The following is a 26,879-nucleotide window of genomic DNA, read 5'->3' as shown; positions in this document are numbered from 1 at the left end:
TGTCAAAATTAATTATCACTGTATATTGTTAATTAATTCAAATAATATAATATTGATTTAGTGTTGTAGTGTGTGTGCTGCTTTATTTTATATGTGTACTTATTTCAGTCTATTTGTGTTTCTTATGCAGAAAAAAAAACAAGCAACGATGGACAACTACATGGGGAACAAGACACTCACCCTCCAGCAATGCATACCACTTACAAACTCTATTCTAGATTCTACATAATTTTTTATGGAATTTACCTCTTATATTTTGATGCCAAAAAATTATTCTGGACTGATATTTTGCACAGTTTAGCTCATTTTACATTGCTGACTGTGTTCGTGTGCAATGAAATAGATTGCAGTCAACTGCACAATTCTGTTTTTCTTTTTCTTAACTGAAATGTATTCATCACTTGTATAGGTTAAATAGCTAAACAATAACAAACCGATTAATCAATTAATCGAAAAAAATAATCGACAGATTAATCGATTATGAAAATAATCGTTAGTTGCAGTCCTACTCTGCATTTATTGGAGGTTACTGAATGCAAATCCATGGATTGTTCCTTCAGTTCACTGATTTCACAGCGTAACACCACCCAGACCATTATCATGTGGGAAATTACAACGTGGTGAGCTATATTTTTACACTGGGGTTGGAATTGTTTTGTACCAGGTTGGGAAATCAGTTGAGGGGACCCCTCAGTGCTGGAATTTCAACTTACCTGCCCTGAGCTGACCTCAAAATCTAACATGACTTCCATGTGTAAAAACCAATATTGACACACACACACACACACACACACAGTGTGTAAACAGCTTTCCATGTTGTTTAGGTAACCTCGTCATCAGCTTGTTCTACTAATAATAGTCAGTCTGGTTACTGAACACAACAATTAGTAAAATCTGTTACAGTTAAGCCACGTCTGACGCCATTCTCTGGGAAACCACAGAAAAACTGGATCCTTATATTTTTTATTTTCCCACGTAACAAAAATGTACAGTGTTGTGTTTATTAGCCATTAACATCTGTTATTAACAGTTTAGTGGTAAATGGCCTGTTTTTGTATAGTGCCTTCTTAGGGTTCTACAACCCCTCAAGGTGCTTCTCATCTTTCTTGAGCATTCTTTCTTTGTGGTTGTCTCCAACACCCCTCCCTCACCCATGGTGTCCCACAAGGTTCTGTGCTGGGGCCCCTACTCTTCCTCCTCCGCTTCCTCTCCAGCACATCCCAAGCTCCTTTAAAGGAATCTCCTACCATCTTTATGCAAATGACAGCTCTCACCCTGGATTCTCGTATCAGTTATCTTTAGGGCTGAAACGATTCCTCAAGTACCTCGAATAATTCGAGTACCTTGAATAATTCGAGTACAAAAAAGCCTCAAGTCAAATTCTCTGCCTTGAGGCTTCATTTAATTCATGTTTAATTAATTCATTGCTTTGCAATTGCCAAGGGTCATGTTTCACAAACAGACCGAAATAAGTGACACACATACACACTGCACTGAATGCACACGCGGGTACTGAATGTAACTTAACTTTCTCTTAAGCCATGGCGAAAAACGTGGACCCCGGTGGAGTGCGAAAAAGACAGAAAATGTCAAAGGTGTGGGACCATTTTTCACGTCGTAAGGCGGAAAACGTAGTCCAGTGTAAATACTGTAAAATGGATTTAGCCTACCACAACACCACATCCTCGATGCTGCAGCACCTGACCAGGAAACATCCACATGTAAATGTCACTTCTGCAAGCGGACTCGGTGGTCCGCTATATATTCTGCGGACACTGTGCAACTTTTTCATTTGTAGCACTCAGTTTCAGCTCACACTGTGCGTCTGGTAGCAACACGTCGGACCTAAAAAGGTGCTAAAAATAGCAGTTTTTACAACACGTTAGGGCTGGGCGATATGACGATTTTAGACCGTTTTACGATCTACACATCTGACGGTCTGTCATTTTTGAGAGACCTTGTTATCACGATTCACAGCTCTGCTGTTGAATTTCTGCCTCTGAATGAAAATGAAATTTACCTCAGGCGAATGACACGCCTTTGTTTGACCCTTAACCAATCAGAGTGAGTCATAGTAATATATTAGTGCCCCGCTTGTTTTCACCTGTGTGTGAACAAACATGGCTTCGGCCGCGGCTGAGCGACAACGACGTTTTCGTTCCGAAGAGGAACGCAGGGTTTCCTTAGCGCGCGGCGCTAACAACTTAGCGGCGTGACATGTCTCGGAGAAAGCGTAAAAACACGTTGGACGCTTCTTCTGAAGCAGGAAAATAACACCGCTTCTTAAGCAGAGCACGACATCACCTCGGCTCGTTCACCCTCTGCCGAGCCGGACTGAGCTCGGTCACTGGGTCGTTGGAGCTGCCCCCTGACTGCCTGATGGAAAACCAGCGGGTTTCATCAGACTCGTAGTTTCTTGTTTTTGCTGGGGACCCCCTGTATTTTACCGCTCCCTCCTGCAGTCTTCCCCTATTACAATTTAGAATGATTCTGTAAACTCCGTGTATCAATAGAAACAATCTCTGCCTCTACCAGCTGCAGTAAATGTAGTTTCCAAATAATAAGAGGTGCATTCATCTGTGTATCTCCTTTGATCCGCATTAGTGATATTTTCAGCACCAGAACAGTCAAGCAAAGAAAGATTCCTGAGTTTGTTAGTAATTTTATTTATTAGGTGCATCTAACCTGTTCTATTTTTCTCTGAAATTAGATCAAATAAGTGCTTCTATGGGTTGTCTCCAATCTGCACTGGAAAATTTTACTTTATTTAGAGACTTGTTGCAGAAAATATTCAGAATGCGCAGTTTTTTGCTACCACAAGCAATCTCTGGTCCAGCCGCACATCAGAGCCGTATTTGAGCTTAACTATCCACTACATGAGCAACTGGGAGCTACATAGTATTTTGAACAAGTTAATGTTTGCACAATATGTTTGCAATTGACATGTTTGCACTTTAAATATGTTTACGATTTTAATTTATGTTAAGTTACTTGAAAAACTGATTTTTGTAATTGTTTCTCTCAGGGCTTTTATCATCTCTGGTGTGAGTTTAAAATATAAGCGTGTTAGCACTGTGCTGATTATCCCTAATATGAAAAAATGTTTATTTATTCAATGTTTCTCTTCTTTAATACGCAATTGAAGTTATGCTATCCATGGATAAAAAATCGTGATAAAATCGAAATCGTGATAAAATATTGGAAAAATCGTGATATTCTATTTTTGCCATATCGCCCAGCCCTACAACACGTCTGACTTTTTACTGTGTTGTTATTGATGTCTGTTGTCCCTCAGGATTGCTGCAGGAGGACAGGTATTTATGAGAGTGGCGGAGGAAAACGAAAGAAAGTAAATAAATGTTTTGTGATCAGTATAATTTGGCATAGCCATGGCAAACATGCTTTCTCAACTATCCTTGTTGTGTGAGAAAAAAAAAGTGCAAAAATTAAAACGGACGTGTGTTAATAGGGAAATAACTGGCAAGCCATGTTTGCGCATGCGCCGTGAGCGGTTCTGGTGCCGTTTGGGTCGGCAACCGCTCGCAGCTCTACTTCAACAGTTATCCTCCTAGTTTTTGTCTGGCTTGACAGGCTAGTAGATTCTCGCACAAGGGTAAAATCGGCTCTGGTTGTATACTTATTTTTGCACAGGCATTTGTTTACTGTGAAGTAAAGTTGAGTGCTGAAGTTTTGAAAAATAATTTTTAATAAAACTTGAAGAGTAACTGGCGATTGCTTGCTTGCTCATTTTAAGAGGTCTTTCATATTTTATAACATGCCATTTGATATAATGGTTTACAAACCCAAAAGGGTAATTTATTAGAGTACTCGATTAATCGATAAAAGATTCAATAGAGTACTTGATTACAAAAATATTCGATAGCTGCAGCCCTAGTTCTCTTGTTCGATCTTCCTTCTTCCACCTCAGGAACATTGCTAAGCCGAGTCCCATTCTGTCCCGTTCTGAACTTGAGATTGTTATCCACACCTTCATCTCCTCACACTTAAGACTACTAAAATGGTTTTGCTTTTGTGAGTGCCTTGTGATATTTATCTTGGGAGGCACTATATAAAAGATTGTTTTATTTCTTTTTTTCACAACCATCGACATAAATATATGGACAATGGGTTTCCATAGGCTCCAATAACAAGTTTTTCTGCTAAAATGGGAGGTGGCCACCACCGCCATTTTGACCATGTCACAGGTTCCGTCAAGCCCAGACAATTCCATAAAAGGGAAGAGAGGAGGAGCTGAGGGTGGGGCTGTAAGGCTGGGATCGACTGACGACACTCGGTCGAACTAGCTAAAAGGCTAACCTGAAGCTGACCCAAAGCTAATGCGGAGGTGGGAGCTAAGCTAACGGAGGTAGCAACCTAGCTACAACCGGAGTTAACTGTGCACAACACCAGAGCTTCTGAGTCAAGCCGGGCGTACACTGTGCGACTTTTTCACTCGCAGCACTCAGCTTCAGCTCAAACTGTACGACTTCCTCGCAGGGCAGATCTCACGAGTCATGTGCTCACACTGCACGACCCAGTTCTCGTATGCGACCTGACTGCTCACACTGTACGTCTGGTAGCAACACGTCGGCCCTAAAAATGTGCTAAAAATAGCAGTTTTTACTCAACACATCAGACTTTTTTGTCTTGTTTTGCCTGTTGTCCTTCGGGAGTGCTGCAGGAGGACACACAGGGATTTATGGGGGTTGGATGAGGAAAACGAAATAAAGACAGTAAATCTGTGTTTTGTGATCAGTTTAATTTGACATGAACACGACAAACACGCTTTCTTGACAATCTTTGTGAGTAAAAAAACGTGTAGAAACAAAAAGAACAGCGTGTGTTATTAGGGAAATAGCGAGCGACTGGCGTTGATGCAGGATTGCGCGCGCATGCGCCGTGAGCGGTTCTGATTAGAGCTGAAACAACTAATCGATTTAATCAATTATAATCGATTATTAAAATAGTTAACAACTTTTTTAGTCATCGATTAGTTGTTTAATAATCATATTTTACCGCATAAAGTCTATTTTTTACCACAATCTGACATCGGTTACAATCTGTTAAATTTGCCGCCAGTGTGTGGCAGTAATGAGCCACTGATCTACCAGTGGGGCCGTAGAAGAAGAAATTAGCCAATAAGTGCCCTCGGTTTTCATGACGTATCACGTTACTGACGCGCATCTTGCTGTGAGAGATGGCGGATCAACAACAAATACGGAAGAAAAATAGAAGCGACAAAACAAGAGAAACCCCGGACAAAAACCTCACGAGTATGGGAGCACTTCACTAGATGCCTTGAAAAGACCGGTGACCTACAAAATATGCAAAAACCATGGCACGACGGAAGCACGACGTCCCTAAGTGAACATTTGAGACGAAAACGTGGGGGCTGATGCAGCAGAGGAATGTCCGGTAAGTAACAGAAAATAAACAAGCTAACGCAGATCACATTTGGGACTTAGTGTTAGCTGAGTTCGTTATAGTGGATGTTAAACATGTTTTTTTTTTTTGCCGCGTCAGTTTACGGTGTTCTACTTCTGATTGACTAGATGCAATCGTGAATCTCCTCCGTGTTGTGAATCATGCGCTTGCCAAATTTAGCACGTCTGTTTATAAGAATGTTCTCGTTAAGAGAAAAACGGCACAAACCCATAACTATGTTCCTCATTCAAAAAAGGACAACTCCGCGGAGAAAAATATACAGACGAGCTGTGTCCAGGTGAATATAATGCGGCATAGTTGTACGCTTTCAATTTTTAAATACAGGAGAAATTCAGAAAGTCCTTTTTTTAACTATTAAAAGGCTGTTTTACTATCTAACGCTGTAAAACGCCTCACAACACATTTTTGTCAAAATAAATGATCACTGTATATTGTTAATTAATTCAAATAATGTAATATTGATTTAGTGTTGTAGTGTGTGTGCTGCTTTATTTTATATGTGTACTTAATTCAGGTTATTTGTGTTTCTTATGCAGAAAAAAACAAGCAACGATGGACAACTACATGGGGAACAAGACACTCACCCCCCAGCAATGCATAGCACTTACAAACTCTATTCCACATTCTACATTATTTTTTATGGAATTTACCTCTTATATTTTGATGCCAAAAAATTATTCTGGACTGATATTTTGCACTGTTTAGCTCATTTTACACTGCTGACTGTGGTCATGTGCAATAAAATAGATTGCAGTCAACTGCACAATTCTCTTATGTTTTTCTTTTTCTTAACTGAAATGTATTCATCTCTTGTATAGGTTAAATAGCTAAACAATAACAAACCGATTAATCGATTAATCGAAAAAATAATCGACAGATTAATCGATTATGAGAATAATCTTTAGTTGCAGCCCTAGTTCTGATACTTTTTGGGTCGCAGCTGCTCGCAGCGCCGCTTCAACAGTGCGATACCCTCACGAGGGACGAGCGAAATATTAAACACACCAGAAGTCCGTGTGACCTCACGACTGCTGATCGGCGGCTGGTCACGTGGTGTTAATTGCCTCTCGTAACCCCCTGTACACTACACGACCGCTCGGCGCAAAACTCGCCCCGATGTCGTGGATTCTCGCACGACTGGAAAATCGGCTCAAAAAAGTGAAAAAGTCGCACAGTGTACGCCCGGCTTCAGAGATACGCCGGGCTGACCGCTGGGTAAAACCAGGTGGAACACAGAGGTCTCCGAGACCTCCACAGCGATCTGAGATGTGCAGAGCTGTTGCTGGGGAGAACCGAGTGGAAAGGTTTCCATCCCAGAGCTCCACAAGCCGTCAGCCCGCGCAGCTAACAGAAGCCGCGATCAGACAGATGCACCGAGCTGCTGGGAGAACGAGCCGTCAGCCCGCGCACAGCGAACAGAAGCCGCGATCAGATAGAGATGGACCGGGCTGCGGGGAGGGGAGAAACGGGTGGAAAACATCGGTCTCCCGAGAGCTCCACAAGCCGATAGTCGGAACCCAGCTCCACCAACATGTTCTATTTCAACCCATTTTCTAAAGTGCAGCATTATGTTAAATGCACTGGGTTTTAAATATAATTTTACTTACCGAAAAAAAATGAAGTGGAGACTCCTTGGACGCTCTATTAGTGCAATTAATGCCACAGTAAGTCATTTTGTCCAACAATTGCACAAATAATATCCAAACAAGAATACACAAACACACAGACTCAAAATGCCGGAGCAGTTTCCAAGCCAGGCCGAGCCTCTACTGAGGCCTTTCCACGGAGCTAGCTCTGTGGTCACGTGGGTCGGATGCTCATTAATTATACAGAATTTTAGGCTTTTAATACACTTAAACAGAAGAGTGAGAAAAAAATTCACCCCCCTCAGAGTTGTCATGAGTGTAAACTAGATCTATTAAACCCAAAACATGTTTTGGAACCAGGCTGTAAACATGTTTATTTGTGCTGTGAAATTGGTATTTTTAACATGGGAGTCAATGAGGATTTGCTCGTTTCTGACACCAGCCCCCAGCGGATGAGGGTGGAACTGCAATTTATTTCACTTCCGGGTTTGACTCAATTTCAGAGCTGCATTGTGGGGGCCTGTTCACAACACAATCAGTCATCCACCTATTCACAAGCTGGTGATGATGAGCTACATTGTAACTACACACTGTGAGCTTGCATGCATATCAGAAAACTGAATTATTGCCCTAAATATACTGATGTCAGTTTTTGTATGCATGTAAATGCATTAGTCTAGCTGAAAGCAAACTGGTTATAATTGTGCTGAAGCACCAGATAATGCATTAAGAAACCAACTGCATATTCATGTAAACAGCTCCCTTCGTCGAGCCGATACCAGTAACTTCCGGAAGTGATTCAATTCAATTCAATTCAATTTTATTTATATAGCAGCGCCAAATCACGACAAGAGTTGTCTCAATGCACTTCACATAATAAACATTCCAATTCAGGTCAGTTCATTAAGCCAATCAGAAAAATGTTTCCTATTTGAGGAACCATGGAAGCAGTATTCTGATAATATCATCGCCACAAAGTAACACATGTAACACGATCAAACCATACACTACATAACAATGTAGCTGTGCTACAGCATTGTTTACTATCCGTGTTGCTGATTTGATTGATTGAATTGACAAAACGTGGCGCAAAGCTTGCTGCAATAGATGTATAGACTCAAGTTGACTTTAGCTTTCTAAAAGGTAATCTTTAGGCCAATACTGACGTGAGCAGAAACCAGTAGTGGCTCTCAAGGAGAGAAATGCAAATGAATTTTCTTGAAAACCATCGCTGATGGTTAACAATGACATATAGTAACTACAACTTAAATCAGACCGGCTAAAATGCAAAAGGTATCATTCAAATTTAACTGGTCTAAAAGTCAACTCGAATTTTCTATTGGATTTTAAAAGCTCTAAAAGAATAAAACAACTAAGCAGCATACCTGCTTATAATGAAGTATGTGTAGGCAACACTCAGCTTATAAGTGAAGTTTAACCCACATTTGCATCGATTTTACAAGTATGTGTCAGTAAATCAGTATCCAGCTTTCTCAAAAGAATTAAGAGTATAAATGGTGTAGCCTAAAGATCTTCTCTGCAAAAAAGCATTGCTGCTAAAACACTCATTTTGGTTTGCCTCTAACAGGAAAATGGCACTGTCGTATTTACAAACCTCATAAGAGAAGCAGAACTCTAAAAAAGCACATTTTAACCACATCCTGTTCAATCAGGCAGCAGCTACAAGGCTAAAACCTTCCCTGATAACAGGAGAGGAACCTTGAAACCTCGGACAAGCTGCTGTAGTGGAGACAAAGATGTGCAATTATGCTTTAGAATGGTAAAAAGAGACGAGGGTAAAGGGGTGTCATCTCAATCAGGCTGAGCCTTTGGGCTTGTTTGATAGCCTAGTAACAGTGGAGGCTTTTGCTAAAAGGCACAAATGTGTGTGCTTCAGAATAAGAGCTGCATACTGGTAGAGCAGCTGCACCATCACTGACAACAGCCTCTAGAAAGGTCTTACACACCACACATAAAACACTGCATGATACAGCAATCAGCCATGAGCAGAAGGCGCATTTACCAGAACACTATCATAACACGAAGAGAAGGACATACTTAACACTATATCTGGAGGAGGGAAATGCTTTCTGTGCAGCACATGAAAAATCCTGCAAATTTACAACTTCCTGGGCAGGAATCAGGTGTAAAGTGAAGGCAAAAATATCAAGAGGTTGTTTGTGATTTTACTAAGCCAAAGTTGTTACGTGTCTGCAGTCATTTTGTAAGCATAGCGATTATGTTTAAGAGGAAGCACGCCTCCATCTCCCTATATGGCCGCATAGGGTTCACAAAACACACACAACACACACACACACACACAAACAAGCACGGACTGTGCCGTAATGGTCCAGGAAAACTAGGGCTTACCTGGGCTCAGGGAGGATAATTTTCTTACTCGCCCGGGCTGCCGGAGTAGATTTGCTCTTCTCCATCGCCATCAAATAGCTGACATCTGCGAGTACAGCTTCGAGGTCCGCCATCTTTCAACCCTGGGACGACCAAATCAATCAAAAATCAGAGCCTGGGGTGGCGTCTTTATTTCGGGGAATTAAAAAAAAGTGTCCTGCAGCGGATATGACCAACATCCAGGGCAGGTGCGCGATAACAGGGGCCGAAAAACGGTCAGCTGGCACTGGAATCTGTGGCTGCCCAATTCAAATCACCATAGCGGAGGAATAAAAATGTAGATTCATCACAGAGATGAACAAGATCAGAGTCGTTGTAACCCCATGCAGCGCTAAAATTGCACGTATTCTCTGGGTAGATTGTTTACGGGAGAGAAATTTTGAAAATGAAGGTTGGTTTTGGTGCACACAATACGAGATCAGAGAGCTGTCAGATCCAGCATGTCTCCGGGGACTTCCCTGTTGTCCAAGCGACTGGTTTGTGTCCAGTTTGGCATGAGTTCCAGGTGGGAGGCTTTCCCCTCAAATGTAAAAACTGCGCAGTCGACAACGATGTGATACTATAGTGGAATGACAAAAAGGGAGATGGCTTCTTTGTTGGCCTCAACGGCAGCAGAAAGAGTCCGTTTTCCAGGCAGCAAAGGGGGACACGTGTGGCTGCGTCTCCTCGTTTCAACCATCGAAGATTTAGAAGAAAAGACGCTCCGATAGAAGCTGAACAACTCTCCGTCCGCGCTGGTGCAGCAAAATCCGCAAATAGAACTCGACAGAGTGTTGCCACGAAAATAAAATAAAAAAAAAATGCGAGCTCAAGCAGAAGACGAGGCCAGACTCGTGGTTTGAAGTCAGAATCCACACCGCTCCTGTTTGTTGTTTTCCTTTTATGCCTTCCTTTCTGGCTGGCTTCCTGTTAAAGCTGAGATGTTCTGTATCGGCGCATCAGCAAAGCCAAAAATACCACCAGAACGGATAGCTGTGTGTAAAACACCTTGAGAGGTTTAGCACCAAATCCACAGCTAAAGCCAAACGGTGTGATTAAGTAATCACAGATCAGAGCAGATCCACGCGTGGCAGAGCTAACTGGCAGTTGGTAGTATCGACATTTGCGTTCGCCTGCTAGTTAGCAACCACGCTAGCTAGCAAAAACTGAATCCCACTAGCCCGTAGGCTAAATAACCAGCGAGGAAACAACTGGACACATATAATAGACCGTTTAAGATCTGAAGGTACATTTAAATGCTCGTAATCCCAGTTGTGAACGCAATCACAAGCTGGCGACTGTTCGAGTTCATGCAGCGATTTACTTGATGCTAACGGCTGCGGGTCTTCTGGATCCTCGTATAGGGGAAGTCTGGCTGCGATTCCGAAAATCAGTCCCTGGCAGTCCGGTGGCCTAAAATATCAGCGAAACAGAAAACATATAATCCATAGCTTCTAGCTGTGATATCCCGAGCTTGAAGGGGACCCGTCGCCAGATGATCCAGCCACGGAGCTGCAGACTGGGGCTGATGGTGACGCTGCTGGTGGCGGCGGATGGGGAGGGAGCGACGGTAGATGGATGTCGGCTAGCCAGCAGAGGTTCGCCCGTTAAAGGATAACTTCTCCTCGTTGTTAACGGAGGTCAATCAGAAAGGCGGCGGAGGTGTTGGGATGCGGTTGCTCTGACCACAGTCGGTGACATTAGACACCGAGCGTCGCAGAGTTTTGGCGGTTTCCTCACGCGGAGGGGGAACTGTCTGTAGGAAAGCCGAACCGGTCGTCGAGCTCCGCGCCAGCCTCGAAGGGTTCCTGCTGAGCCGACAGTCCGTGCTGAGAGAGCCCTCTCGGCGTGTTGAAACGGTGTCCTCCCGCTGCCTCTTGACCGAATGCCAGCAGACACGGTTGGCTCCGTTCAATTAAGCTCTTGGTTTTTCAACTACAATATGGCACATGTTTGGCTGGAGTCCACCCCCCCTCGGGTGTACTTTTGCCTGTGTTTTTGCTAGCACGGTCGGTGCTTGCTTTGTGGTCCGACTTCCTCCCACTGCGGCGGGGAGAGGCGGGTAAAACCTGGAGCGGCTCGCATTTGGACCGGAGTGGGGCCAAAGGGGAAGTGTTTATGTTTTAGCCTATGATCCAAACATCCGGTGATAGAACATGAAGTTAGTTGGTCACATGTATTCTGTAAATCATGTTATGTTGATGACAACTATATAGGTCATAAAGAGAAATATGTTTTGTGTTCTTTTGTCACGTTTTCTATGAGCACACTAAAATTACAGCAGCTAACCTTTACTTATGTAGCAGGATGAGGTAATCTGCTCCTGACTTTAATACCAGGTGCTATTTATTAAAATCAGGAGCAGATTACCTCATCCTGCTACACTTATTATTACAGATCTGAATCCCTGGGCTCTGTTGGGTCCCCGGCGGGGCTGGTCGCCTCTGGGTCCGGAGTTGCTGGGCCATTTATGGGCCATTCCCATCTGTACCGGGTCGGCCCGGGCCGGGTAGCGTAGGTTGTTTACATATCTGGGTGGCCTGGTATTTTTCCGGGCCAACCAAGCCTCATTCTCAGCCCTCTTCTCGAGGGGGTCTGCTTCAGGCCGACCAGGGCCAACACACCCACTGCTGACAGCAAATTCACACCTTCCATTAGAGCAAGCCTCTGATTGGTGGGTAGAATCAGCCCACATGGGCTTAAGACAAGGATGTGTGGAATCAACCGGGCCAGGCTGGGGCCGACTGGGGCTACCCGGCCCGGGCCGACCCGGTACAGATGGGAATGGCCCATTATTATTTAGTATAAGGAGCCTTTAGATCTGCCCGCTTTGCCCATCTTTCCTTAGTTTACTCCATATATGTTCTTATATTCCCTACTTCTAAATAAAGTGATGTTCTGTCTGGAAGAGTTTTTATGGCTCCATGCTGATGTGAGGAGAGATCACCACATGTTGCATAAGCCAGTTAAACACCGAAACCAGAGATGATTCAATGTTACTGTAGGGTTAATGACCTAAACATAGGAATTAAAGGCTGTTGCTATCAGCTTATATTTTAATTCCTAAGATCAAACAAATTGACGAATGAGATTATATATGGATATATAAATATAATAGATATAAATTCATACACCAACTTGCTTGGTCTATGTTTAATCAAAAGATTATAATATTTATTTTTAAAGATTTAATTTAATAGCAAAGATTATTTGTAAATTCAGAAGATCTAAAGATCTTTGCCTGTTCAGTGTTCAATGTACACCCACTCTGTATTTATTTCAAGAAAGAGTCAAGTTTAAGAAGGTTAAGAAATTTATTACTAAACAATTATAAAACATGACAATTTATAAAAGACTTTGATATTAAAAAGACTTTGGTATTAAAAAAGCAACCCTGTGTTTGGATGAATCTAATATGAAGTGTTTGTTTGCGGGTGAATGCAATGTCTCAGAACGTGTCTGGCGCAGGTGTGTTCTCTGGAGGGCCCTCGGTCGACGCTGTAGCGTAATGGTTTATTGCTCGTTACAACGTGCAGGTGCAGTCAGAGATCAGGGTCAGCCAGTGTGGTACAGGGTGGCATTCAACCTTCCCCCTGTGGTAGGCGAGTCACCAACGTCAGGTCTAGAGGTCACTAGCACCAGCTGTAGGAGTAGGGTCAGTGATGTTGTCAGCCCTCCCCCCTTCGGCAGGTGGCATCCCCACCGCAAGGTACTGGGCTTCAGCTGGAGTCTCGGCGCCACCATCAACTCCCCCTTCGGCAGGTGGTGTTCCCACTCCAGTGTGCGGAGTCTCAGGTGCAGTGCCACTGTAAACTCCCCTAGGTTAATGTTGGTTTATGCTTGACGCATCCGCGAGGTTGCGTCATTTTAACAACCACGCCCCTCCACAGCGCCTCCGCATGGGCCAAAATTTCCGCACCGCGCACCTAGGAAATTTTCTAACCATGCGGACGGTCGGACGCGGAAAAACATGGCGGACTGGCAAGAACTAGTATGGCAGAGGTTCATAAATACAGACATTTGTATGATTCAGCTCTCAAAGATCACCGTGATCAACATGTTGTTAATAATTCTTGGAGAGAAATAGCTCGCACTGTCGGAAAAGACGAGGACGCTGTTAAAACATGCTGGAATGACATGTTGTAAACAACAGTAATTTTTACTTCTACTATGGTGTAGTGTTGGATGCATGCCGTAGAGCTCTATGCTGCCCCCTACAGTTTGGGAGAATATTAGCTCACAGCAGAGACAAGCCGCATGAACCTATAAACGCTGCAAGTTGTGAAGCGTGTTCCATCCGCGAGCCGAATTACCAAGCGGAAAGTGAATGTGTCAAGCATAAACCAAGCTTTAGGTGGTTTTCCCACCCCCGAGTGAAGCAATCTTGCTGCAGAGACGACACAGACTCTGTGGGTGTCACTGACCTTGGAGGCTGTGGATCGACTGATCACTCTGACAGCGCCGTTGTAGTTAACAACACCTAGAGAGGGAATGACACGAACAGGAAAGAGAGCCCATAGCTCAGGAACGGAGTCAAGCTTGACAGGAGAAGGCAGATGAGCTGTCGGATCAGAAAGGTACAGGATCATCCTGCTAATATCAGAATCCTGGGACTGAAGACTGACAAGGTTGTTTTCAGAAAAGACAGGAAGAACAGACTCAAAGCCATCGGACGGTCGAGGGGTGGACGCGTTAACGGCCTGAGCTCAAGTCACGACACACACACGGGGTGGGTTTGACCGAGAAGACACACTGTCAGGGAGCCACAAGGGGTTAAAGGACCATGGGGTACCAACAGCTGCACCTTGTTTGGCAAGAGAGTCTGCAATCAGATCCTTATCAGTTCCGGGTGCACGAGAAAGACCTTTGACTTCACGCCAATAGATCTGCATGTCATGTGATGTCGCTAGGGTTATCACAAGCCATGAAGAGGTCTTGATGTTTAACGGGCTTCCGGTTAGAGGTTAAGAACCCGTTAATTTTCCAAGAAGGTAAGGGAGGTGGTGGAGGACCTAAACTTGGAGACGGCCACAGAAAAGGAACACTCAGAAAGATTAGAGGAGAACCACTCCAGAGCAGATCCTGATAGAACTGCCCAGTCTCTCAGCCTCTCCAGTAGCAGGTGATGGTCAACAGTGTCAAAGGCTGCAGTCAGGTCCAGCAGGACCAGAACAGAACAGTCCCCTGCATCACTGAGTCAGAAGGTCATTAGAGACCCTAAGAAGAGCTGTTTCAGTAGAATGAGCTCTATGAAAACCTGACTGTAAGCAATCATAGATGTTATGTTCATCAAGAGCAGCTGTGAGTTGTTTAGCCACAACCTTTTCCAAGATCTTGGAGATGGACGGAAGTTTAGAGATGGGTCTGAAGCTGCTAAGGAGAGAGGCGCCAAGACTCGGTTTTTTAAGAAGCGGGTGGATTACAGCGTTCTTAAAGTAAGCAGGAACCTGACCAGAGACCAGAGAAGCATTAATTATAGAGAGCACGCTGGGACTAATGGACTGAAAAGCACTTTTAAACAAAGATGAGGGTAAGATGTCAAGGGGGCATGCAGAGGTCTTCATAGAGTTAACTAGTTTGGTTAACTCTGGCAAAGAAACAGGAACAAAGCTATCTAGGATGATGGGTCTGGTTGGAGTCGGGAGAGGCAGCGATAAGGCTGAAGGAGAGATGCTAGATCTAACCTTATTGACTTTGTTCACAAAGAAAGACAGAAAGTTCTCACAGTCTGCAACAGAGTGGATGGAGGCTGTAGGAGAGGCAGGAGAGACGATGCTGCTGATGGTGTTAAACAGCACCTTGGGGTTCCCTTTGCTCTGGGACATCAGGTTGGAAAAATAGGAAACCCTTGCATCTCTGACTGCAGAGTTAAAGGATGTCAGGAGATCTTTTAGGTGCAGCAGATGGACGTGGAGATGGGTTTTCTTCCACAAACGCTCAGTTTTTCTGCATTGGCGCTTCAGGCTGTCATGAAACCAGGGAGTAGGGTACACTGCAGGAACTGATCTGGTTCTGACAAGACAGATATTGTCCAGAATGGAGAGGCAGTGATCGTTAGACTGAGAAGGTAAGGAATCTGGGTCGTTATCAGAAGAACAGGGTGGATCAAAAGCAGCAGAAACATTTCTAGCTGTGCTTTCATTAAGAAAATGAGAACTAACCATACAGCGAGCAGGAGGTGGGGACGCAGAAACTGACAAGTTAAAGAAAATGCAATGGTGATCAGAAGTAAAAACAAGGTCCAGAGTGTGCCCCCTGGTGTGTGTGGGGCCAGAAACATGATGGGTAAAGCTGAAGGAGTCCATAATGCTGGAGAAATTCATGGCAAAGTGATGGGAGGGATCATCAACGTGGATGTTAAAGTCACCAACAATCACCAGTCTGGACAGCTTCACAGTGGAGGATAGAAAGTTACTAAACTCCTGAAGGAAAGAACTGTTTGGACCAGGTGGATGATAGACCACAGCACAGTAGAACGGGTCCTTACACCCGACTTTAATCAGCTGCAGTTCAAAGGAAGCAAAGTGACCAGAGGTTGTAGAGCTACATGGAAGATGGTCTCTGAAAACAACAGCTAGGCCTCCACCACGACCAGAACCCCGGGGCTGGCTAAGAAAAGAATTACCACTCAGGCAGAGTTCAATCAGACCAGAATATCGTGGGCGATCGTGAACAAACGGAAGGACAAAAGAGTCTGGCGATCATAGGAGATGGTAGCAGGGACACTACTGAAGAGTATCGCAGACAGGAGCAAGGTGGAAAAGAGGAGGTTAGTGGAGAAAAGTTTGAAAAAGTGGCCGGTGACTGCGGCTAAGCCAAGCACAGGCGCCATCTTGTTACCGACCGGAAGCGGAAAGAAGGTCACTGGCCGATGTTGTGTTTCAATGACGATGATTTTCTGTCCACCAATGTAGCTGGAAAAGTGTTTAACTACCCACATGGTGGAAAGCAAAGCTTTTCACAGTCAAGAGTATTTAAACTCAGGACCGGACAAGAGCTTACTAGCATATGCTACGACACGCCTGTCACAATCATATACTTGATAAAGACCGACACTGAAGCAGTTAGATGAGAACACGACCTCAAGGTGGAACTCTTTGTCACAATCAGGAAGCGCCAGGCACGGAGCTGAGCATAATGCGACCTTCAGGTCGTACATGGCCTGTCGTTGCTGCTCAGTCTGAGGATGTGCCTTTCGAGTAGACTGAGCCATGCACGCGTGGCCTGTTGCTGCATGTCATTCCCTCTTTGGGTGTTGTTAACTACAACGGCGCCGCCAGGGTGACCAGTCTGTCCAATACCTCCAAGGTCAATGACACCCACAGAGTCTGTGTCGTCTCTGCAGCAGGATTATTTCACCCAGGGGTGGGAAACCCACCTGCCCTAGGGGAGGGAGGTTGACAGTTGCAGTGGCACTGCACCTGAAGCCTGATTCATGCTTCTCCGTCTGCGTCAGTGCGGAGACACGCAACGTCCTTGCGGGCATGCCGGAGAGCTCCGCAAGGACGGACGGAGTCGAGCTCTCTTTTCTAAACATCCGTCAGTCGAGACGGACAACGCAAGCTTGTGATTGGTCAGGACGCCGCCGTTGTCTACACCGCTGCCATTGCGCCCTCAAAAGCATAAACAGAGCCAAGGATAACTAGCGGCAGACACAGAAAAGCTTGAAGAATACATCGCGACTTAACTCTAAAACATGAACGTTTAATTCCCCCGTGACTGGAGGAGTGAAAAGATACGCAGCAAGCATTTTATTTGTGGACGGAAATGACAGGAAACGTGGGTTTAGAGGTGGTGAGCGCATGAAGAGGTGGAGGAGGATGAGAGACAAATTTGTCTGTGTTAAAAAGTCTCTTATATACAAGAAAACACAGTATAAACGCACTATCTTGGACCGGATACGTGACAGGATACCACAGAACAGCGCTACGCCCTCTGTTGTCCTGCCGGGCAATTGCTTTGCAACACTCTCCAGGAGACGGAGAAGTATGAGGGCAAAACGCTTCCATCAATCCGTGCGCGTCTGTCCCTTGCGGAGCTGACGGAGAAGCATGAATCAGGCTTGAGACTCCGCACCCTGGAGTGGGAACACCACCTGCCGAAGGGGGAGTTGATGGTGGCGCTGAGACTCCAGCCGAAGCCCAGTACCTTGCGGCGGGGACGCCACCTGCCGAAAGGGGGGGCCGACAACATCACCGACCCCACTCCACTACAGCCGGCGCCCGTGACCCCCAGCCGAGCCGGCGAGTCACCCCCGACGGGGTGGCCGAACGCCCCCCGCACCACCACCGGCCTACCCCGATCTCTATGACTGCACCTGCGCGTCGACTGAGGGCCCTCTGGAGCGCACATGTGTCGCCCTGAATCAGTTCTTCCTCTAAAAAACAGATGTGTCACTGTCTATTTCCTCTAATTCTTCATCAGTAGGAGACATTTCCTCCTTTTCTTCTAAAGAAAGTGATATTTCATCATTCTCCCCAAAGTTCTACTCCATAATTGTGGAAAGACCAGCCTGATTCTCCCAAATATCCCTCTCTGTAGTCAGAGACAGACCAGCGTCCTCCCCCCATTGAGTCAAACACATCCAAATCTGACGTAGTTACTTCATCTGACGAAAAATCAGAAAGATGCTCCACCTGAGAGTAAATCTGTAAGGCTTGTTACCAGCATTCAGACATCAATTCTGTTTGCTTCACAGCCAGACAGGACACGGTAAATAAAATAAAATAAAAAAAAAAGAAAAGAAAAAGAAAGATTTTTCAGTCAGTGGTTCTGCGTCTTCATGGGCCACAGAGAGACTTGTTTGGGATCCAGAATCCTCTTTATGGAAAACCGATTGTTCGACGTCTCTGAGTAGACTAGTTGCTATCTCCAGGCCAAAACCATCGCTGCTTTCATATTCTGGTTTTCGCAAAGTGGATAAACTGTCTTCTGTTTCTCCGTAAGAATGTTCAACATCAGTTCTGTCAGCTTTCAGAGAGAGACGATTCGTCCCTTCATCGTCTGTAACCGATGGGTCGATGTCTCTGTAAAGAAGAAGAAATTATCATTTCTATAGCGCCTCTCAAGATAAAAATCATGAGGCGCTTCTCAAAGGCACAAAATGTAAAAATATAAAAAAGCATTTAGAAAATGTTTAAAATACATATTTAAAATGAGCAAAAATTGGCAATTGTGATTAAAAAATGTCAAGAAAGAGTGAACAGGAAAGAGGGAAATCAGCAGTGTTGGGCAAGTTACTTCAAAACTGTAATGCATTATTTATTACTTGTTACCCTCATTTTAATGTAATTGATTACATTACAATATTACTGATTTTAAAATGTAAGGCATTACACTACTTTGGCATTACTTTAAGTTACTTTCACCAAAACAACTTCAATATGAATCTGGTAATGTGACGCTCAGTGCTTTAAAATGATTGTTTATTAAATAAAAGCAACAACAATCTGTACTCTCAGCACGCTGCCATCTTAGATTAACTGAGCAGGGAGTGAGGTGGTGGGGACTCCAAGCCTATTTTGCTATGGTCCCCAAATGCCTTGATACAGCCCTGGATGTGGGACTGACTTCTGGGGTGATCTGATTCTATCACATGTATAAATATGAAATGCTTATATATTTTTGCTTTTCACTGGTAAAAATGTGTATTGGGGATAAATCTACCTACTTTTTTCTTTTCAAGCTCTTTGTTTTGTTTTCTTAACTTTATTTGAATAATTTCCGGCCCTTTCTCTCTCTAACCTTCCTGCATGCTGCATGTTTTCACCGTCTTCCAGAAAAACAGTTTCCTAGATTTCTAATCAGCCAAAGGGATCTACCGAACGCAAAAAAAAAAAAAAGCTTAATATGCGCTGCGCTCCCGCAGCAATGAGTCGAAATCACCGAGCAAGGGCACAGATTATGAACTCAGCTGAAGCAAAGCACGTCAGAAATGTACAGAAAGTACAGAGAATATGAACGATCGCAAGTGAATGACTTTGTTTTGGTGGAGCGATTTTGTGAATATAACAGCAGCCGCGCGCAGGACGCAGCTGGAGTATTTGAGCCATTACCGCTGCGTCCTCTCACAAAGCTGAGTCCATAAATGACGTAATATATGTAGATACCGGATCTTTATTTTGGGCTTTCCGCAATTTTAATTTTTAAGAAACCCACATCTTGATTCTGGGTTTAAAAATGCATTGTAATTACTGCGTTACTGACAATTGTACTGAGTAAATATTACCATTTTCTTTCCCTGTAATGCCTTACATTACCACATTACAGCAAAAAGCAATGCATTACAGTAATTAATTACTTTTGTACCGCGTTACTCCCAACACTGGAAATCAGTGGATCAAGATAAAGACGTGTTGATTTTCCAGGTCCAAGGCTATTAAAATCAGACTCCGGTTGTTCTAAAGAGGATAAATCCTCTTTTTCTGCGTCTCCGTAAAAGTATTTATAAGCGTTTCTAACCGCTTTAATAATCAAAGCACCTGCTACCAACCCAGTAACGGCAAACATGGCCGTATTTCTTTGAGTTTTTGATTGTTTTATGCTCTGACATGTACTGTCAAGGATCGTCATGCCCAATCTGTCACACCCTGTCCTGTCTCCCCTTATGGTTTAGTCATGTGTCTCTGTTAATTGCTCCCACCTGCCTCTCATTTTCCAATCACTGTGTTTCGTATTAAAGCCTTTAAACCATTCCTGCTTGTCTGCCTGCCTGCCTTTGCACCCGCGTGTGGATCCTGCCTCAGCTTCACTCACCGGCCCGCGTCTGACAGAAACAATGATCCAACACGAGACAAAGAACTGAAGGGGTTTAAATACAAGAGGTTGGGAACTTGGGTGATTGGAAAATGAGAGGCAGGTGGGAGCAATTAACAGAGATACACGACTAAACCATAAGGGGAGACAGGACAGGGTGTGACACAACCAACTGAATTTACCACAGGATGACTCCCGTTGAAGGAACACTTGGGAGTTTAGGCTTGTTTTAGCACCCCCTAGTGTCCGTTAGTGAAACCAAACGTAAAACTTATCTCCTCGCTGTGCGTTCGTATTTTTATTTTAACACCTTAATCTAACAGCTGAAATGTATTTTCATTAGTGTCTACAGGAGTGATTCATCACTAAATAAAACAAATCAGCTGTGTTCATGATCTAAAACATGCAAGAAGCTGGAAGCAGACTGCAGCGCCAGGTATGTCAGCTCCTTTTTCTAAGTCCAGCGGGGAGTGGCCCAACACTCTAAAGTTGCAAGTGCGGTATTTTGGCCACAGAGGGCAATGGGAGTCTGAGTGGCATTTCATTAAACCTGTAAAGGGTCATTTTAGCACATACTGGGTCAAGAAAATGATTTAAAAATATGAAAAATTGGCAAAGTATGGCTTTAAACTTCAGAAACATCTGAAGGAGGATCAGTGGAAACAGGATGTAACAAGACAACATTTAGAACTTGATGGCAAAGGCTGTGAATATTAATGTACACGATATTTCTGAGTGATCTTTATTTTAATAAATAAAAATATATTCAAATATCATTATGGTGTTGTGTGTGGAATTTAGACTATTTTGGTATAAGGCTGAAATATAACAAAATGAGAGAAAAGTGATGTTCTCTGAATATTTTCTGAATGTACTATATTTTGGAGAAATTATAATGCTTTTAAAAGGGATATTCCACCCCTAAGTGAAGTTTGGTCTACTTCCATTTTCCCCACAGTTAGAAAAGTGAGAAAAAGCATTTAGTAACCAGCACAGAAATTCTCCTGATCTGGCAGCAGTACGTCTGCTTTTTAGCTTAGCATCAACAGTGAATGACAGATACTAGCATTTTGTGTGCAAAAGTGATTAAAAATAGTCAATGCAAATTGTTCTTGGTGAGCTCAATAATCGTGTCGACGGAAAATATAAAGTAAAAAGTAACACGAAGGATTTGCAGGAGCCGATTTAGACTTGGAACTACATTACGACAAAGCACCACTGTAACCTGCCGCTGCATGGCGTATGGATATAACACAGCGGTCCAAAAAACCTCCGGCTTCTGTAAACAAACATCTGTGGGAATAACGTGAAATACGCTGCAGCTGTATGTCTTTGGCTCGTTTTCACATCCCTTTGCTACAAAAGTAAGGCTTTTTCTTGTATTACACCTGTATAATAAACTACGAAAAAAAAATACTGTGCAAATCACACGTAATTTTTGACCGCTGTGTTATATCCATGCGCCATTCAGCAGTGGTTACAGTGGTGCTTTGTCGAAAAGTAGTCCCAAGTCTAAATTGGCTCCTGCAAGTCCTTTGTGTTATTTCCTAGTTTTTATTTGCAGTCAAAATGATTATTGAGGTCACCAAGAATAATTTGTATCATTATTGAGTAATTTTAATCACATTTGCACACAAAATGCTAACTTTTGCTATTCACTTCCATTGTTTATGCTAAGCTAAAGCAAATGGACTGCTTCCAGATCAGGAGAATTACTGCGTTGGTTACTAACTGCTTTTTTCTTACTTATTAAACTGTGGGGAATATGGAAATAGACCAAATTTCACTTAGGGGTGGAACATCCCTTTAAATATATTGAAACCCCATCAACAAATTTGCCAACTTTTGATTATGACCAGATTGATAGTTTTGAAATCTTGGCATTGCTGTTTTTTTCTACAGCGCCGTGTTTTCAAAATAAATAATTTCACAGGATCATTTTACCGTTGCACAAACTCCAAAGTCTTTGCTGCCTCATCTTGATATTGCAGGTTGAAGATGTAAAATGTGGCAAACACCGCTGCAAGCCCTGTTGAAAATGTTGGCAGGACCCCCTCAAAGATGACATGGTCTTCAGCACTGACCATCCATCCACTCAGTTTTTGCTCATTGCCACCTGTGGTGGACAAAGATGAACGTTTTTGTTACATTTTCTCTCAAATTTTTATCCACACAATATTTTAAAACATCAGAACTTCATTTAAGGTCAGCAAGACAATTCTATTCTAGTAAAGGCTTTTTAACAATGTTAGGCAAGTACCTTTGGATCTCCTTTTTTACAAGTGTTTATATTCTTTTTACATATATACATATTAAACAACTTTAAGCGAAACATGTGAATAGTGCTACAGTAATCAGTTCTGAACTCACTCAAAATCAGACGAGGGCTGGCTGGCAAACTTAGGCTGGTTTCGACATCCGCTGCCGTTGCAAACTCCTGTAAAACATGGACAAGTGTACATTAGCAAGACAGTATGCATATACATACAAAAATGGACGAAGCTCATAATATTTATGTGCAATAAGCCTACATCAGTAGTCAGAATCAGCCCATCAGGGGACTCCTTGAGGTGAGCCATCAAAAGCTGGACAACAAGGAATGTTAGATCATCAGTTTCTTCTTGTGCCAGGATTGTCTGGACATTAGCAGTCTTGACTTTAGTGCGGAAGTACTCCACAATGGCATTAACAAACTCCTCAATTGACAGTTCCAAGGCACGGAGGATGGCAACATCAGTCAGCAACTCAAAGTGAGAAAAAATTCCACGTTGTGTAAACAGGTATGGCCAGCTGGTTTGCAGATCAGTTAAGGAGGGAGCAGGGATCCTGTTTATATGTTTGCGCTGAAGGCTAAATGTGGTGTTCATCAAATCAGTCACTTAGGGCCTATCCTGTCTGTTAATGCCATACTTGCTGTGAGTGCTCTGTAATCTTTGACGTTTCTCTTCCACTGTGTCATCAGTTTCCTCCAGAGGAAGTTCTGGCTGGAATCTTGTACATCCATTCATATCAGTTGGTCCCCGCTTGCAAGTGATTCGGACACAATCACGCTGCCATCTTTTTATTATTTTTACAAAATGCAGGACCAGAGCGAATACGGTTTGGTTAGAAAAATGAGACAGTCCAAATGTTAGTTTTTTTCTATTGCTAAAACACGTTTTGCAAAACTGTACATTTCTTTCAAAACTGCACACACACAAAACCCCAAACATAACACACAAATTCCTAAACCGTGGCTTCCCTTTGCAACAAAACCCTGCCATCACGCATCTTAACATGTTCCCAAAATGGAACACGTGTTTTCATTGGTAAACACAGCCACATTTTCACATGACACATACATACCATTCATTGCTAAAACACAAGTAGCCTTTGGGTGAACACTACCAAGCATGGAAAGAACACTGAAGAGCAAAACTGAAAACACAATTGTCTAAATGGAACACAATGAATTACACACTGAATGTATGACAGTGCCCACTTTTCTCTGAGGCCTAGTCCACACATAGCCGGGTTTTTTTTAAACGAATATCCGCCCCTCCAAAAACTTGCATCCACACCACCTCGTTTAAAAAAAAACTCTGTCCACACGTACCCGGATAAATACGTTGTAAAGGACATGCCGGACATGTCAGACCTGTAGGCAGCAGTACTTCCCCCGTTCTTAACCTCGTCCTTCGTCTGTGGTCTTCTGCAAGGAGCAGTAATTCCGCTTGCAAAAACAAACAAGCAAAAAGCGCTTGGACAATTGATAAAGCGAGCGCAGCTCTGAGGGCTTCCATGCTGTCGGCTAGTGTAAACACAGGTCGCACACGTGATGTCAGCATTTTTTCTGTCACGGAAAGTGACGTTGCGGACCTTAAAACTCCGGTTTTGTCTGTCCACACGCAGACACCCAAAACGGAGAAAATGCAGATCTTCACTTTGGCCAGAGTTTTTAAAAAGATCCATTTTCGTGTGAAAAAACTCCATTTTTGTGTGGATGACAGGCCAAAACGTAGAAAAATATCTACGTTTTGGCAGATCCCTGGCTACGTGTGGACAGGGCCTAAGACAAACATTAGACATCACACAAATTTTGAAACAAAACATTTTATTTTTACAGTTAACCCCCCACCCCCTCTCCCATTCAAGCATAATCATGGGCATCATGCCTCCTGTCTCTGTCTGGCCAGAGGGCCTCATCAACATCACAGGCGATGTCCTCCTGGTCCAAATAGCGCTGGAAGTACCGCCTCGAGTGCCTCATGAAGCCCTGATAGGCCTCAAAGGCCACATCTCTACAAGCCTCCTCCATGGCTTGAAGCAGTGGGACCTTGCTCTGTGGATTCCTTTCGTACACCTTCCACCTCCAGGCTGATAAAAACTCCCCAGTGGGATTGAGGAAGGGGGAATAAGGTGGAAGGTATAAAATGGAAAACCGTGGGTGGTCCTGAAACATACACCTGGGTAGCCTTGTGGAAACTTACTTTTATGCTGCAGTCCCTGATTGCAAATTGATCGCCAGACCCGACAGTTTAGAGATTTGAATATTTGTGTGTTGTTGATCGAAGCTTTGAGAATTTAAGTGAGAAGTGTTTGTAAACCTGAAAATTGTGTGTTGTGTTTTGACAGCAAGGTAATGTGAAATTGACATCAGAGTTTAAAGGAGGAAAATCAGAGTTCAAATATGATAAGGAAATCTTAAGTAGTGATAAACTGAGTCAAGCGATTGGGAACAGAAGTAGAGGTTGTGAAAACTGTGCCTCATTTTTGCTTTTTGAGTTTTAGCAATAGAAAAAACTGTAATAGGGCCAGGGACGAAATTTTGATTTCAGAAGTGGGGGGGACACACCAGGCTTGTGCGGATTTGGGGTGGGGGTGTTATGTAAAGACCCTTTGACACGTCACATGCCCATCTCAATAATTTTTCCATCCTCAATATATATATATATATATATATATATATATATATATATATATATATATATATATATATATATATATATATATATATATCAAAGTTAAAAAATGTACAACTCTATTATCATTAATATTTATTATCATTATTGAAGTGCAGTTTTGGCTGTTGACAATGGATAGGCCATTGTATTTATTGTTTTGGGTCTTTTTTTATTGTTTTTGGTGCAACATTTTCTAACAGGGAGTGAGATTCTTTTTTTTATTTAATTTTTGTTTGTTATTTTTATTCATTTAGAAGTTCTGGTTCTGGACATTTCAATGTTAAATGAAGGTTTATTTGTTGCATTTTAAAGGGTGTACTTGCATTATTATGATATATTAACATTATATTAGTGGTTATTTTGGTCTAGATAATGTTGACAATGATATTGTTTATCATCAACAATTTTTTTGGACAAAATATCATCCAGCAAAATTTGTTACTTTCCCAGGCCTAGTCAAAAGTATAAAAAGTATTTATACATAAACGGTCCCTCCTGAGATCTGGCCGTTTGTTCATTTGCTGTGTTAGAGGACATGCTGAACTAATGTTTTACACATGATCATCACCCTAACATTTGTCACAATGATCAATTTTATGTCTATCGTATCTTCATTATTTCAACCTCACCTGTGAGCCTCCAGCCTCTGCTCCATCTCCTCCAGGCTCTCGTCCTCCATCTCCTACAGCCTCTCCTGCTGTACCTTCACCGGTCTCTCCTCCTGCATCTCTGTCGGTCACCTGAAAAAAAGATGCATGAACTATAAACAGTGGGAGATTTTGGAATGGAACAAACAGAAATATTTACAGGATGGTTCTAGTATGATTCACAATTATTATTAATATAATGTGTAAATTATTCATTACCAATTTGAGTGTATAAAAACATATTACATATGTTTTTTCCCTTAAAAGTGTTTAAACAGTTGTTGCATTTCAACACACAAAAAATAAATGGAAAAAATAAGATAAATCTAATGAAAAGTGTACATCTTTGACATTAAGCTTAAAAAAATCTGTTGACGATGATACTGTTCATTTTTCAGAGCTTTTTAATGTGAAAATATGCATTACAATAGATAAGTTTACAATAAAGTTAAATGATAAAAGTTTTGAAGTTACACTTCTACTACTACTACTACTAGTAATAATAATTATGATGATAATAGTAATAATAAAAACATAATAATTATAATAATACGAATAAATTGTGTCTGAGGAGTCAGTTATGTGGAGGAGATTAGTTTGTAAAAGTTAGTTTTGAGTATGTTTGTGAAGGAGGAGGTGAGTCTGAGCTTAATGCAGGGGTGTCACATGTTCCAACTTACGTTTTGACTTTGAAAGGAGTCTCTTATATCCACTTTCGTTTCTTGACATGCTGCCGCCTGGCTGTGCATAACTACCAAACACTCACAAATGAACACTTATTCAAATGTTGTGTAATGGAAGCTGAGCTGAGCTCTGATATTACACAGCGTCTAGTTGACGATGTGACTCAGTACCGGTGTTCCCTAGCGGCTCCAAACTAGCAAAACAACGTGAGCACGTTCTGTTTACAACTTGGAGTGACAGCAGCAACAGCCAATAATACGTTAGCAAGTATCAGCAGAGCCAATAGATTAGCTTTTGGGTGGGTCTAATAGGAAACCGGTTTCCGTTTCGGTCCTAGTGCTCAATCAAATCCATTTAATGGAGCGTAACATTGTTTTTGGACGGAAAAAAGTGAAGGGGACCGAAACTGCCTTTTGAAAAAGTGGGGGGGA

General features: G+C 42.8%; 2 protein-coding genes and 1 long non-coding RNA gene across 3 annotated transcripts in view; 1 reads left to right on the top strand and 2 right to left on the bottom strand.

Annotated features, from left to right (window-relative positions):
• The window catches only part of grk3 (G protein-coupled receptor kinase 3), a 119,911-nt gene extending 110,169 nt beyond the window's left edge, over positions 1-9,742 (bottom strand). The window contains exon 1 of the mRNA XM_054736904.2: positions 9,402-9,742. Within this exon, the coding sequence (XP_054592879.1) occupies positions 9,402-9,514 (113 nt within the window). The 5' untranslated portion in view covers positions 9,515-9,742. The remainder of the gene's footprint in view (positions 1-9,401) is intronic.
• Positions 5,184-6,211, top strand: LOC139070298 (uncharacterized). Its single transcript, XR_011520837.1, has 2 exons — positions 5,184-5,415; positions 5,982-6,211. It is a non-coding gene; the product is annotated as an uncharacterized lncRNA (long non-coding RNA).
• An 8,245-nt stretch (positions 9,743-17,987) lies between the features above and the next one.
• Positions 17,988-26,638, bottom strand: LOC139070297 (uncharacterized). Its single transcript, XM_070552208.1, has 5 exons — positions 26,445-26,638; positions 25,747-25,857; positions 22,545-22,611; positions 22,119-22,290; positions 17,988-18,445 (listed from the first exon to the last, which is right to left on the bottom strand). The coding sequence occupies exons 1-5, from the start codon at positions 26,511-26,513 to the stop codon at positions 18,112-18,114; spliced, it is 753 nt and encodes a 250-aa protein (XP_070408309.1). The 5' UTR covers positions 26,514-26,638; the 3' UTR covers positions 17,988-18,111.
• Positions 26,639-26,879: the final 241 nt, after the last annotated feature.

Source organism: Nothobranchius furzeri, chromosome 6, assembly GCF_043380555.1.
Source record: "Nothobranchius furzeri strain GRZ-AD chromosome 6, NfurGRZ-RIMD1, whole genome shotgun sequence".
In the NCBI taxonomy this organism is placed as follows: Eukaryota; Metazoa; Chordata; class Actinopteri; order Cyprinodontiformes; family Nothobranchiidae; genus Nothobranchius; species Nothobranchius furzeri.
Note: the sequence above shows the minus strand (reverse complement) of the source record. Positions and strands in the feature narration are given on the sequence as shown.

What these genes read in the sequence shown, in the direction of transcription:
- LOC139070297 (XM_070552208.1), bottom strand. Translation starts at nt 26,513, where the DNA reads ATGCACAGCCAGGCGGCAGCATGTCAAGAAACGAAAGTGGATATAAGA. An exon ending in CAGCCCTCGTCTGATTTTGA is followed by an intron (nt 22,291 to 22,544) that starts GTGAGTTCAGAA and finishes TGTCCACCACAG; the next exon opens with GTGGCAATGAGCAAAAACTG. An exon ending in ACTTTGGAGTTTGTGCAACG is followed by an intron (nt 18,446 to 22,118) that starts GTAAAATGATCC and finishes TCTTCTTTACAG; the next exon opens with AGACATCGACCCATCGGTTA.